Source organism: Lissotriton vulgaris, unplaced genomic scaffold (genome assembly GCF_964263255.1).
Source record: "Lissotriton vulgaris unplaced genomic scaffold, aLisVul1.2 SCAFFOLD_3122, whole genome shotgun sequence".
NCBI classification, from domain to species: Eukaryota; Metazoa; Chordata; class Amphibia; order Caudata; family Salamandridae; genus Lissotriton; species Lissotriton vulgaris.
Window position 1 is genome coordinate 39,433 of NW_028254048.1, and position 16,199 is coordinate 55,631.

General features: G+C 41.4%; 1 protein-coding gene across 1 annotated transcript in view; it reads left to right on the forward strand.

Annotated features, from left to right (window-relative positions):
* The first annotated feature begins 1,066 nt into the window (after window positions 1-1,066).
* LOC147660674 (serine protease 27-like) overlaps window positions 1,067-16,199 on the forward strand; it is a 220,538-nt gene continuing 205,405 nt past the window's right edge. Inside the window, exon 1 of the mRNA XM_086951545.1 lies at window positions 1,067-1,257. Coding sequence (XP_086807671.1) covers window positions 1,067-1,257 — 191 coding nt within the window. The remainder of the gene's footprint in view (window positions 1,258-16,199) is intronic.

A 16,199-nucleotide genomic window follows, 5' to 3' on the forward strand; every position in this document is an offset into this window, starting at 1 on the left:
GGTCATGAATGTCTTCGGATCAACAATGTAGTGAATGTACGTCTTTCTGAGCAGTGTTAAATGTTACATCTTTTATCATTTCAGAACATTTAATCACATAGGTTTTGTGCTGCTTTAATTCCAAACGTGTTATGTTCTGACTTGTCAGTTTGAAGAGCCCCATTATTAGGTTTTTGTTTTTAACTAAGACAACATGGTGTTAAAAAGCATCGCTATCAATTAACAATCTCGCAAATATCCCGCTTGTGACTGCTTTACCGTTATGTAACTGCTGAATTCGTTAGTGATTGTGCGCATTAAAGACACATTCGTCTACTGGTAACTTTTAAACCCATTATGGGCTCCTGTACTACTGTGTGACACATGCTCCCATCTGTTATTGTTGCTCCCATTAGTTAATGCTCTGCAGATTACTGTTTGTTGCCAGCATTAGTAATGGCTGCCCTGCATTCACTGTTGCTTTTATGTTTTTTTTCCCTTCAAAAAAGATCAGTTGCAAGCACTCTAGCCATACTACACAACACAACGCCAGGAGAATTCTTGCATTCCTGTTATTAAATGCGTCTGTTCCCTATGGGGCACAAGAGGCAAATCCTGTTTAAATTAGGCTCGGGTGAAATTTGAATTACAGAGTCGTAATTTTAGGAAATTTGCATTATTCTTGTTACATGAAATTCATGAAATTACTATCAAACAGGTTGCGTAATTACATCAACGTTCTCTGTAAAAAAAAAATGATTGCTGTATTTTGTGGCAGTTCTGCTTTGAGTGCTTTTGAGAACAAAATGCTCCCTTGCATCACAAATTGACGCAAGGACGTGTTTTTCTCTAAAATATAGCGTTAAATGACAGATTGCATTGTTACACATAATTTAGTGCAATTTTCTCAAAGTATTGCATAATGATTCAAAAGCAAATTACGCAAATTTCGCACACATCGTGTTAACTGGCATTTTGATTATTACCATTGAAGCTCATGAGCTACTCCAATTCAGACTGCTGTGTGTGAATCCTGCCCTGCTTCCTCATCTTTGCCTTCATTGCTCGAATGAAGAGTTAAGCAATTATGATCTTTGTTTTGTTTCCTCCAGGGTGTGGAAAACCTGTGGTTTCTGACCGGATAGTGGGCGGACAGGATGCCGTGAAGGGGGCGTGGCCATGGCAGGCCAGTGTGCAGGTGAATGGACGGCATATTTGTGGAGGAACTCTAATCACAGACAGCTGGGTGGTGTCCGCGGCACACTGCTACTACGGGCTGTAAGTAACGTTGGCATGACTTTAAAACCCAGTTCACGATCACATAACTATAAAATAGTGACTAAACTATGACCACCCTAAGCAGGATTATCAGTAATGGTCACCCAAGTATTTCAGGCACGGTTACCACCGGAAATGCCAGAAAAAAGTGCAGCAATATTAAAGGCTTACACCTGATTTTTGAAGTAATATTCAAATCTTGGCATGCTCAGTGGCACAAAGAACATAACCACAGCAGTAGATCTCCCCATCTTAGCTTGAATTATCATTCTCAGTTTCTTACAATGCACATTTTTCTATCAAATACCACTTTCCATTGTGGGCAAACAAGCTAAATTTTCCGCAAGAAAAGCGATATCTGAAATACAAAAACTTCCTTTAAAATATCAGATTCCATTTTTAGAAAATGCACAGTACCAAAACATCAGCTTGTCATTTGCATTAAGTGCTCCCAAAAATCAAATGCCTCATTCAGACAGACTACTTTGAATGCCCAGGTATTACAGTCATATGCCAATGAGGCCACAGTTTTGCCAAGGCTGGAAACATAAGGGCCAGGGTAGCGACCATATTAGTTATGACTCCTATTATGCCAATAATAGGTAAAGGTAGGCCAGTCATATTCTTAGTATGTCAATGATGGGTGCCACTATACCACAGCTAGACCAAGAATACTCAACATAGTTAAGGATGACCATTATTATGCCATTGGCACTAATGCAAGGAACTCCCACGATTATGCCAGAGAAAAAAGCACCCTTATGATGAGGGCTAGCATACACATCTGGTGGTTCTTGACACCAGGTGTAGCTTTCAGGAAGCAATAGTGATTATTATGGATGCACACAAATTCTGAAGAGTCTCCTAATTTTCTCTGGGCTGGATCATACCCTTTTCTCCTCTGGTCTTGGGCTGATCATGCACCCAAATGACGTGTTTCTCTCTGAATACTGCAGTCCCACACTTTGGTGGGTCAGCACTGCTTCCAGCTCAGGCTACTGCTGCCATACATCTTTTATGGTCCACTGTTCACACACATGTTGTGACTGATTAAACAGGGACTACAACACGGTCAATTTTCTTGTTGGTCAGTTATAATAAAGCAGGGACTACAACATGTTCAATTTCCTTGTTGTTTAGTTATATATTGAGATTGGATATAGACTATCATGTGGCAGGCCAGCACTGGCAAGAGCTGTGGTGCAAAAGCAGGGTGGTGGGAGTGGAAGTTAACAGACAATAGGATGAGTGAAATTAAATAAGAAAATAAATAAAACCACTTACCTTGCGCTCACCGCATCGCCGAGTCTTACCTGTGCCCGCCGTGCCTGCAGACACAGTGTGTATTTAAGTGTTAGCATGAGTTACGGCCATAGGTTTAGGTGGCTGTCACTCTAAGGGTCTTGAGATGAGCAGCCCTGCCTTCTTTAATAGGCACCTACTCTCTCAATTAAATACACGGCTTGACTTCACCTCTGAGAGCTACTTTGAAGGTACTGGTGAGCTATCAGGAGTTCCTGAGCTACTCGTTGGAGACCCCTGATTTTAGACAATATTTTTTTTGTTTTGGCTTACTTGTTACTCCTCAAATATTTTGTAAATGTTTTTAATAATTTAATGTGAGGTTATTTAAAAAAAAAAATTACGTCCATATCTCCGTCATTTTTTTATTGCAGAGTGTTACAGTACCAGTGGTTGGCTATGTGTGGTAATGGACTTAATTCAGTTTGAGCTAATGTAATTTCCTATTATTTTATTTCCCTTTCTGGCTGCTGTAACTTTAGATGTGCAGTTTGTGAATATCAATGGGCTTACTATTTTGTGCGTAGTTACACACCCCTCTCTTACACCCTCCTTAACCCTCCATAAACTCCTATTTAGTCCACCTTAATCAGCTCCCCTTTAATAATGACCATTCCCTATATTCAAGCCATTCTCTTCTGTCCCTAACTCATTTACTACTAAAATGTCAACTTATGTGTGCTTAAAGTCCATTGTTGGGGTAGAAAATCCCACAGGAAAAGATAAGAGAGGCAGTGGCGACAGAACCTCTGCAGGTAGGTTTTTCAATAATATTTTTTTAGTATGTTTCTTATAGTATTATAGTTTCACAACATGAATTGCAAAATGCTTTGTGTGAATAGGCCCCATTATCGGGATTGGAATATACAGCAAAAAACATTCCGTAAATGAAAGGAAAAACAGAAAAATGGAGTATCATAAGAAGCTGAAAATAGTTGAACTTTAATAATTTTACTTAACAGTATTCTTATAATGTAATAATATTGAGAGGGGAGCTTTTCATCATCAACAATTGCACCCAGAACATATTTTAAGAAAGAGTTAGGGCCCAATTATGAGTTTGGTAGTGTGGGAGCCACACCACTGTCCTGCTTCCACATCACCAAACAGGGCTGCCGCCCGCTCCCCAGATTACGAGTATTATCGTGGTAGCGTGGTGGTCCCACAGTGGTGCAATTTAAAGGCTCATATGTGATCCTTAAAATGCACTGCCACAGGAGCAACAGTGCATGTTGCTGCACAGCATGGACTGTGCAGTCAATGTCGTGTAGGAATGGGGTGCCTGCACACATGGGGGGGCACAACATGTGCCCCCTCCTTTCTTTCCCCACCTCAAGCATTTTCATGGAGTTAGAACCTCCATGAGATCACAGGTAGTGAGGAAAGTCGTATTATGTTAGGTGGTACTGCAGGCCACCACCAAGTATATTGCTGCCTTCAGACCACCTCACCACAGCCAGGAATCTTTGATGGCTGTTGGTTGCAGCAGTGCCATGGCTGTCCGACTGCACCGGCTGTCCGGACTGCCGACGCAGCACTGGCTGGACCGCACCGCTGCACCACTGTGAGTTTGGCAGTCCTTGGACTGTCAAACTCATAATTAGGCCTTGAGTAAGAAGGAGAGTATACTATATGATAATATGAAATCAGACTCTGCAATGTCTGTTATAAATATTTTCATTTAAGAAATGGATGGGTAAAAATACTGTTACCAAACATGTTTTTCCAAAGAATATTTGTTTTAACAAGAAGGAGGGACTGGGAGCTCATTAAGATCCCTCATACATGCTGCAGATAAATAGTTTAAGGTAGGAAGGGTATGCAGTTCCTATTAGGATGTGTAATTCTACTCAGGTCAGACCAGTTCTAAAGGCTCAGCAGGGAGCGCAACTCTTTATGAACAAATGACCTCACACACCTAGATCAGTGTCATACTTCATCTTCCAGCCTTTGCTCCATGTCAGTCTGGTGCTGCAATGCCCAATGGGCACCATGAATGGGGACTCTTTACAGTAGATCTTTTAATAAGCCGTCTGTGAAGGATAGGTGAGAGAGTTTAGGTGTAGAATTGGTGTAGTAAGTGTATGGGTGTGAGTGTCATGTTAAAAATAGGACAGTGGGTAGTCCCCAAAACTAATTCTAATGATATAGTGCACCTGCTAATATTAAAAATAGTGGCGCTATCTAAAAGAACTAGTTATCTAAGATAGCTTTTAGGTCGACATGTTTCAACCTTCAATTGGTCATACAAATGATGTAGCAGCTTTTCTTCAGGACCCGTATAACCTAAGCTGCATAGTGATTGGAGTTTCAATGAGAGAGTTCCTCTATAAACTCCCAATCACACATACCTTTCTGGGTTTAAAAAAAAGAATTCTTGAGATTGACCTGTAGCATAGAAATAAACACAATCATCAAGCACAATTTGCTTTATATTACTTGGAACATGAGATACCACTGCATGAAATGCATAGTTGATCATGCTCAGTCTTCAGCGTTTACCATATTTTTCAAACGTGGACGTGACAGACACCACACACAAAATGTGACACATATAATGAAAAATCTAAAACACTGTGTCAATTGTGGTTAAAACCCACCGTATATAGGTATTAATAATGAATCATCGAGTCATGTGTGGTGGCACACCAAATTGCGTACTGCAAAACATTGAAATTCAGATCAGATAACCTGAAATCTCAAAACTTATGATAGAGCGGTATTAAAATATTTCCTCTCTCATGCAGTAATCAAAAACGGCAGTGCCATACTTACAGAATCCCATGAGCTTTTTCACTAGCTGACCTACCCTCGCAGGCTGACTTGGAACCACAGGTCGGGGTGGAGACTGATATTTAACACGCGTTCTGATTGGCTCAACCAGAGCAGGTGTCATGTCATGCAGATGCACCCTTTTGCAGCAGCTAGAACAATGGAGCTTATCGTGGAAGGGAATTACCTGGTATCATTTTAGAGATTGGAGGGGAAATCTCTCTCTCATGTTGGAATATACGGCGACCATGATGTGGAGGCTATGGGGGTATAGAAAAGGTAAATCAAGGTTGGTTTTACCATCCATTCAAAGTTCACGTTATGTTTGCATGACACCTTTGAAAATTAGAAGGGGCCACCAAAACCAGAGTGTTTTTGTCCTGAATGTTAAATATATGGAGGTGTTAATGATCATAGTGTGTGGACTGGTATTATTACTACAAAATTCCCCTCTCGGTAGACTACAGACAGTATGCAAAGAGTCATCCAGGCTTATGTATATCTCCTCAATTATGTTTCAGAGTGGACACTATATTCCATGGAACCTCATTATTGAGACTAAAGGTGTTAGTGGACAGACGGAATGTCCATTGTTGTTCCTTTCTTAAAAGGGCTATTTGGTTCATGTTTAGATGTGTTCAAGCACCATCAATCATACGTCGGCTGCGGTATGGCCCTGACTCAAGAAGTGCATGTTCATTTTTGTGTTTGATTTTTTGCAGCAGACAGTGCTGCAATGTTCATTGATTCTCAATTTAACTGGCTGAGTGGTCACCCCTACACATTGTTTGTCACACAGGCATGTAAGCATTTAGATAAAGTTCTTTGAGTTGCAGTTGGTGTGTAACTTGTGTGGGCTATGGTGGCACATTCCATGATGAAACTGATGGGTGTGGATGATGTCCACTCCTGTGTTAGTAAAGTACTCTCTATTACCTCTACAGTGGCTCCCTGGGGGATGTTGTTGTAAAGTGATTCCATGTCCAGAGTGACCAGTAGGTCTACCTGGTTTGTGTCATTTGTGGATTCAATTACGTTCAGTATATCCCTTGCATCCTGTATGTGGGATAAGGTCTTTACTAAGGGTTGTAAAAAATGGTCACAGAATCTAGATAATGGTTCCAAGAGGGAATTAATCCATGAGACTATGGGTCTGTCTGGAGGTCGGGAGATTCCATTGTGAATATTGGGAAGGGTATGGAAATATGGGATCCTGGGGAGTTTACTTACCAAAAAGTCAGCGTCATTCCTTGTGATCCTCCCTTGTGTTTCAGCTGTGCATACCATAGACAATATTTTGTTGTATTTCTATCTAGGACCCTAATTCGATATTCCTGATTCATGCCCTTATGTGGTTATAACTAATAATATCCTTATAAAGGCATAAGAATCAAATCCATATTTAGTAATAGCCCATGCAGTCCAAAACACGGCAAGGCTACTCCCATAGACTCCTAGAAAGCACAACGCGTTCTTTAAACAAACCAAGCCTCCAGCAGCCCGGGAAAACACCCTGCTTTTGTTTTGATTTGCACAAGAACTCCTGGAGTCCAGAAAGAACTGTTAGTTCTTAGTGACGTCTTATGTCCAACCTTACGTCAAACCCGGCACCTTTCAGGTATAAATATACCAACGTTGCCTTTAGCAAACACACGGTGGTTGGGAGCACAGCGACGTTCTACTTGCCCGGTAGCCCAGCTGTTATGAGAGCCGACGGAAACTGCCCCTCCCCTTGACGCACTGAGAGAGACGCTGTCTTTTTCTCCAGCCGAGAAAATCCAGCTCCTGTGTTCCCAAGTCACCCTCGCGGGTTTCTGGGAGATCGAGTCCTGAGGAGCGAGATACAAGACCTCCTTCATTCTATAACCAAGGTACAGAGCTGATTAAAACCTTAGAGAGAATTCTTGATTCCGATACTTGGCAAAACTTAACTTAACTTAAAAACTGCAAACTTACTTACTCCTTCCCACGTATTAGGCTTAGGTCAGGTACACTGGGGTAGGCGTATCTAGAAACACCAGTTGAGTTCGTTAGTCAATGTTTTTATGTATGTATATATTTTATCCATTTTAAAGTATCATATGGCTAAGAAACCATATCAATGCTTTTACAGTATTATTTCATAATACTTCTTTTACTGTACGCACTTTACTTTACAATAAGTATTGCAATTGTGGCAATTCATTTCTCTTGCATGAGAAAGAAGACTGCTCAATAAAATAACATCTTTTATCGAAAACGCCTGCCTCTCTATTTCTCTGCAATCTGGTGGAACTAAGCATGCACAACTGACTGAGGGAAATAGTTGTCTATTGTTTTCACATGACTCTGGAGATACACTCTTTATTCTGGGGGAGCATGTTATATGGTTGTCAGAAGCTAATCCCTTCTTGTCTAAATCAGGACGGGTAACCCTTTCCTGAACATTCGAGAAAGTTTCTAGTGACCTCTGAGTTAGCTGGCAAAACTAATTAAGTCTAACATAGTCAGAAAGAGACCTAGATGACCTCAGTCCTACGTCTACACTGCTGTTTATGTTATTCCAATACGCAGAGCCTATTGGGAATATAGGAACTACACTACATGGCGCCCAACGTTTGGTAAGGCGATGAAACTAATGCAAGACACTAGAGTAACTCAGTCGTGCTTTTCACACAGACCCCTTTCTCCCGTAAAAACTCCAATAGACGTCTGAAGTGGGTGAAAGGTTAATATCTGCCGGAACTTAGTAGGATGAGAATCCTATGTATTAGTTCTTGGTTTAGTCAACGTTGAAGGATACAGTGTTCCAAAATAGTGTGCACCTAATCTTGGTCTCCTTGAAACTTGATCTGCAAACAAAAAACTTTCTATCAGTAAAATGGGAGAAAGTGAAGACGAAAGGGAACAAGCTAGAATAACAGCTCAACTCATAGCGGATGACACAACCATCCAAGAAACTGATCTGAATGCTATACTCATTCCGGTCAACATAAGAAGAACTATAACTCTTAAACTTATAAAAAATGGACTATGACCCAGAGGTGGTACGGTCATATTCGTGATAGAGGCACATGAGTATCGGCAGACAGAGGTGTTCTACACATGGATACATTTTCCAGCAGCACACGCTGTGACAAAAGACTTCCACTATTACAAAATTGAGGAACCTCCGGATACATATACTCCTTTCGAGGACGTTGAAATCCCCATAACTTACCAAGAGCACCTGCTCTAGTTTAAAGGCGCCCTAAAACATCAAAATCACATCACCAGGCATGGTCCACTAGGTAGACCAGGAGCCACGTGGCCGGTTCTAGCCAGTTACGCAACACACCCAGACATTGAAACAATGTCGAGCGAAGAACTCCTAGTTAAACTAAAAGAATTAACAAAGGCATATAGAGAATTAGTTCAATTGGCAAGGGACGATATAAAGTATCTCCAGAAATTGAAGGAAACAGATATAACAGACCAACCATTTGAACTTGCCAGAATCATAGAAAAATCCTATGAAGAGCTAGGAAGAGACAGTTTGGGTGGGAACCGGTAAAACCCCAACTAACTGAAAATCCTGAAAAACATTTTATTAAAAATAATCTAAATACTCCAAAAAAGGGTTGGGAGGGTAATAAACAATCCACTCCCAAGGAAAAACGTTTCCAGTCCAGAGGAAGGTCTCCTCAACGGAGAGAAAGATCGCCTGACAGAGGAGGCAAGTCTCCCCAAAGGGAACCCTCTGAAAAGAGATATAATCTCAGAGATAGGGATAAATTGAGAAAACCTGATAGATATCAAGATATTGATACACGTCCCTCTCGATCCCTCTCACTAAATCTTTCTCGATCTTCCTCACATAAATCGGAAAGAAGAGGACGGTCAGAACACAAGGAAGAGCACGTCAAGTCCAAAGACAAAGAGCCTGCTCATCAAAGTAATAAATCACAATTTCCCAGGAAGAAGGTAGCAAGTATTAAAATTAAACATGCCGAGGATTCTGAGGACAGAACTGAAAAACGGAGAGTGGGTCCAGACAATGCTAGACAGCGCAGCAGAAGTGACAATAGCTCGCAAGATCCTAATGAATCTTCTGGAGACAGTGTACACGAATGATTACATTCTAGTGGAAACTGCAGACACACGAGTCAGTGTGCCCCATAAACTATATGAAATAACATTACGCATAGAGGGAGATAAAACTAGGAAAATAAAAGGTCTCTTTTGGGTGAAACTTTCTAAAGGCTATGATATCCTTCTAGCAGAAAAAGACTGGCCACCAGAGTTTGTCAAGGAGTGCCCTCATGGCGAAGAAATTATTATGCCTGCCTTCTCAAATCATATTCCGATTCACAAAAAATACACATTGGCAAGAAAATGGGCAGTGGCCCAAGCCCCTGCATTATACAAAAATCATGTAGGATGGGATGAGGATACTCCTCCCCACAAAATCCAGATAAAAAGTCATCCCACTGCACAAAGGCAGTACCCAGTTAAACAAGAAGCTAAAAAGCAAGTCAGGGAGATCTTAGATCAACTTGAATATCAAGGGGTGATTGAAACATGCACCTCACAAATGAACAGTCCTTTGTTTCCTGTCTCCAAGCCACACAATTCATATCGCCTAGTTTTGGACTACAGACACCTAAACTCCTGCTGCAAAACTTTTGCAGTACAAAACTCACACAGTGCAGCACTAATGAATAACATTGTGCGCAAAAAATATAAAACGACATTAGATATCTCTAATGGATTCTTCTGTCAAAACATTGCACCAGAAAGTAGGTATTGACCGCTTTCTCAATAATGGGGTCGCAAAAACAATTTTGCCGACTCCCACAGGGATTCAAGAATAGCCCAAGATTATTCTCAGCAAGGGTAACAGAGTTACTACAAATATATGATGATGAGGCATTATCATATGTCAATGACATCTATCTTACAGACGATGACCTGGAGACTCACTTAAAGAGAGTGAACACCATAATACTTGGGTTCGCATCAGAGGGTTATAAATTCAACTTTAAAAAGTCAAGAATTGCCCATCTAACAGCCCTATTTTTAGGATATGAATTATCAAGTGAAGGCAAAAGCCTGGCGGACAACTTCCTAGAGAAGTGCGCAGTACTCCAAGCACCAAAAACTCTGAAAAATTTACAATCAATACTAGGCTTCCAGAATTTTGGTAGAACATACATTTTAAATTATGCAGAGAGGGTTAAACCTCTCTATGAATTAATAAAATCTGACTTCAAACCAATAAATTGGACTCAGAAACACACAGAAATTTTAAGATCACTACAAACAGACATGTTAGCTAAAATAAAATTGCAAACTCGCGACAACATACGCAACCTTGTAATCCGAGTCATCCCAGGAAGATGCAAATTCACATACCTGACCTCTGATGAGGGAGAAACGGTACCTATAGCTTACAAATCACATTTGTACACTCAAGCTGAAATGAAATTCAGCTCTACAGAAAATATTCTAACAGCGGTTCAACTACTGTAGCAAAAGAAAGAGCCCTGGCCCAAGGCAAGAGGATAACTATTTATACAGAAGAATCAGCATTTGAGGCATTAACAAGTCTACGCAATCTGAATACAGTGGCATTAGACCCAAAATGGATACAATGGGAAAATTCTCTTGCTACAGAAGACGTGAAATACTATTTTGACCCGAAACTGAAAAAACTAGATGATCTAGAATATGAACAAGAATACCCTCTGCCAATCGAAATTCTGCCTCTGGAACAATATACCTGCGTAATCTATATAGACAGATTCGCACAACACTACGATGTAGATAAAAAATCCTACAATGCAGCGTGCGCGATTGTTAAAGGTCGCCGGCGTTCTGGTAAATTCAGACCTATGATTACCAAAACTGAATCACTCAGAAACTGTTCAGCTGAACGAGGTGAATTAAGATCTTTAAAGATGGCGCTTGAAAATGCCGATCGCGAATTCCCCACACTAATAGTGTGCGATTCGACTTACTGCGTCAAGTCATATAACAGTGACATGCAGACATGGAACAAGAACGGTTACAAATATGACACAGGTGCCACAATTAAGCATAAAAAGCTTTGGGAACAAGTAGTTCTTTTACAGAAGACTCACGTGATACAAGCACTGAGTCATCAACGTGATGGCGTTCACGTTGCAGGGAATTCATTGGCTAACAGAGCCACAGCGGAAGCGGCTCAACGGGCTTCCGTAGCCACAAAAAAGCGTTCAGAAAAACACATAGATGGAGAAACCATGCTGGCTGTAAATGCCTCAATAAAAAACGATTATGCAGCATTACCTCTCAACTATCCACTCAGTAATACATACATAATTGATGCAAACTCCGTTCCTTTTGCTCAAATCCCTGGAGTGGGGGATAGAGTAATTCCAAACACGTACCGGAGAGTTTTCTTGATTGAAGACGCACACATGGGACTGGGTCTGAGGCACCAACAGATCTTGAAATCTCTAATAGAATTACAATCAGAATACTGGTGGCCAGGGATGAGCTTGCAAATCTACAAATTTGCAATGGATTGTCCAGAATGCAACAGAGATCGCAGTTGTGAACCGGACCAGACTATTGCCAGGACACCTTTATTAGAAAGCATCAGGCGACCTATAACGCAGAAATCCAACCAGAGAAATTCGTCCCTATAATTATTAAGACAAAATTAACTTAAAAATGTAGACCACCAGCGCTCGGCTGACGCCAGAACTGTTGTAAAGGATTTGCGAGTCTTTATCGGCACATACGCAATTGGCATGCTACATTCTGATCAGGGTCCTGCGTTTAGCTCTCGTGCTTACAAAGAGGCCATGACCAGCATCCGCATCACATTGCGGTACTCTTCTCCCTTCCATCCTGAGGGAAATGCGGTAGTGGAAAGAAAAAATTGTGACATAAAGCAATCTATAACGGCAAGGGTATTAGGTTCGGGTGATGGTTGGGTCAAACATTTAATAAGTGTCCAACGTAGTCTTAATAACATGCCAAGAAATTCTCTAAAAGGTTTCAGTCCGTATGAACTTTTGTTTGGTACTAGAATGATTATCCAGGATCTGGATCGTCAGACTTCAGTGGTAGAAGAAAAAACTTTTGATATCAAAGATCATTTCGCTGTTTTACAGGACTTGAATGAAACCAGAAAGAGTCTAAGAAACACAAAATACAAGCCAACAACCACTGAAGAGCCACCAGTCCCAGCAAGACCTGTCTGGATTCCAAAGATTGGGGATCTGGTCGGAGAAAAGATCGCGGTGAAGAAGGAATGTGGGCCTTCATACAGAAAAGCAGTACCTGTCTTACCTGTCAGCGGAACAAGATCAGTAGTACTACCGCCACTTGCTGGTAAAAAGGAAAACAGAATTGTTGCCATCGACCTGGTAAAACCACATACATGTGGCCGATAATAAATACCAGGCCCAGTGGACTACCAAGAAATAGCAGAAGACCAAACTTTGCTACAATCCAAGAGGTTCAAACTGAGAGACTAATCACATTCGATAAACCTGCAGTAAATAACAAGGGACTATGCAACAAAGCCATGGAACTTGTGCCTCTTGAAACCCAAATTGCAACAATTTGTGATGATACACCAATCCACAACGATGTAGCATCAGAATGTACAAACGTAACAAAAGAAAATGCAAAGATCAAAGGAAATCCGGAAGCAATCCCACCAATTGACAGAACAGCATCTGGCTATTTTATCAACTTTAATGACTTTTCCGATGATCCCAGTGAACATGGAGATAAGCCAGCAACAAAAACTTTCAAAGGAAAAATGACCGAGCTTTTTCACCAACTAAAAGAAACATATCTGATTTCACCATGGATTGAATTTTGGACTGTGTTAGGTGTACTTTTTCTCATGCTTTGGCTCATCATGGTTTTGTGCTTTGGTAGATTCATTGATGGAAAATATAGTACAATGGACACAGCAAGTCAGAACATCAACTTAGTCCTAAAGTCTCACAGATCCTCTCACATCGAGAAAAGAGAACTATCTTCAGTGAACATCACAGCCAATCCAATACCTGGGGGTATAGCATGGGACAGAACTGATTATGATATTCATTGCCCGGTTGAACTCTTGAAGTATCCACACCAGTTTAAGGTTTCCTTAAGTGACTTTGTGATACCAAATTCTTTTTCTGATGATTGGGACTTTGAAAATATTAATAATATGATGTCAGATTTAGAAATGTCAGCCAAATTTACTGAACATGATTATTTACAGGGTTCATCAAATTATGAAGAATGATACTGTTACAATCACTATGGTCATCACTATTTGCATAAATCTGCACAACCTAGAAATGATTTTACTTATAATCAATAGGAACATTGTTCGACTCCACCAAAAGGAAGTTCAAAGGAATTTTTTGAGAAATTACCATACTTCTCAGGGTTTAACAACAGTGATCCAGAAACGTTTTATTTTAAAATGTTAAATAAGACAGGAATTAAAAAAATGTTGACAAATACTTAATTGATTTATTCTGAGAACTTTTATGACAAAATGTCTACATTTGGTTTTGAATTTTGGAAAAATAACATTGAAACAAAAACCATCTGGGGTACAAAAGATTGGCAGGTACAAGGTCTAGAATCATTATTTAGAGCCTGCATGATCCCAGAACAAATAATATTCCTGAATGATACTATTCAACAAACTACTTGTCTAGGTTTAGCTAAGATAAAAGACTTAAATAAACCGTCGATTGCAAAGCCCAACCCTGATAGTAATAGCACTACAGATGTGGAAATAGATGTATCCCATATTTTTCAACAAAACAGAACAAATCCTGATTGGAAAAAATGGTTGATCTGGCCCACAGACACAAACAACTGTCAAGATAGATTCCTGAACAAAAGACAGGGATTCAAAATGACCAGGCCAGACCCTAGATATTCCCAGAGACAACATCCAGGGATAGTTACAACATACAGTGTAGGGAAATTATGCCTTGAATGACTACAAAAATCCACACTGGCTGAAATTAAGCAACACTTGACTTTCCTTAAAGAAGGTGCTGACTTGCGAGATTTCATAATGGGACCTCGCAAACAGCGTCAAAAACGTTTCATAGAGGCCGGTATATACGCTGCATACAACGAAGCTTGGAAAGTAATGCAAATTGAAACAGCGGAAAAAATACGAGAAATTGATCGTATTAATTTGTAAAAATCACTTTCTGTTGTGGACAATGGGTTAACGACTCTGTCTTCCAGAATATATTCACTGGACAGTATTGTATCATCTGCCTTTGATATAATAGAGCAAGAGTTGCTAATGTTACAACATGGTCAGTCCCAATTGCGTTCTATTGTACAGCTTGGTTGGACGTTGCAAAACCTATGTTCAGGCTACGTGCCATGGCGTCTAATCAACAAAACGTCATTATTTTCTATCTTTTTTTTTTTTTTTTTGAAGACCTTTATTGAAGTCACGTAATCAGTACACAGCTTCGACGCCTACAACCTGAGGAAGCAGGCCGGCAGCTGTAGTATGTAGTTTCATCATACCTCATAACCATATGATAGAAGTAATAAGTTAACACAGCATGCTGCCTACAACCCATCTGGGCCGGCCACGATATAAAGCGTATAAAGCTGTAAAAGGAGGTGTAATTCCGCAGGCAACTAACCAGGTAATGTCAATTCTTAAACACTTGAGGTCTCATTTTCTCTTTTTTGTTGAACTCCAAACTTTACTATAACGAACTATGAGAACCAAGGCTGTCAGTCCCCTTTCCCTGTATGATCTCCAGTCGAGGGATGTGGTGAATAAGATCTCTTAGCGCAGAGTAAGGTGCGATGCTTCCTCCAGCCCGGGTCTAGGTGTGCTAGAGGTGTGCGTACTCTGTGTCTTAAGGGACCGACGTGAATGTCCCAGGGGGGGGGGGAAGGTGGGAGGGAGGGTGTGTGTGTGTAACCTGTGCCCGTTTCTGTGTACTAGTGAGATAGTCCATTGTGAAATGCCATGTTGTGCGCAAAGCTCCGGAGGGGGGGGGGGAGAGAGGGGCGTAGAGCGCTGATGCAGTGAGGGTCAGATGCCCGTCTTACGGTCAGTCAGGGAGAAGGTGGAGTGCGCTATTATAAATTTGCATGAAGGCGCCTGGGACCGCAGGTGGAGTTGTATGGCATCAATATCTCCTACCCCGTAGTGCACCTAGAGGGTGGGGGGGGGGAGGTACAGCAGCATCAGTCGGCAGGGTAGAGGACGCACCTAGAAGCTCAGAGGGTTGCACAGCTTGTCCTGCATCTTCCTGATCATCAAGTCCAGCTTCAGCATTAGTTTGGGCCCGAAGCAGATAGGCGGAGAGTGGGCCCCATAGGTCTTTGGGGCGCAATTTATGGGGCAGTAAGTCGGCGTAATTATGGAGTTGATCCTGCCAAGTTGACATAGTAGTCAGCCACAATTTGAATTTGGGGGCGCGACCACAGCCCCATCTACATGCCACATGGCGTTTCACAAGCAGGAAACCCAGTGCGAAGAATTTCCGGTGATTTTTATTCGCCGGGATGGAGTGGCCTAGTAGGGCAATTTTGGGACACATTTCGACCTCCGTCCCTATCATTGCAGACATGGCCTTGAACACCCGCGCCCAGTATAGGGCAACAGCTGGGCACGACCATGCCAAGTGAATAAAGTCTGCCCCTGTCCGTTTGCATCTGAGGCATCGATCATTGTCACTCAGTCCGAAGCGGCACAGCTTGGCGGGGGTGTAATAGAGGCGGTGCAAAAACATATAGTGGACCAGTCGGAGGCGGGCATTTCCTGTCACTGAAGTCGTGTGTGAGCAGCTGTCTTCCCATTGTTCGTCTGAGAGAGGGGAATCTAGGTCTGCATCCCAATCACGTCTCGATCG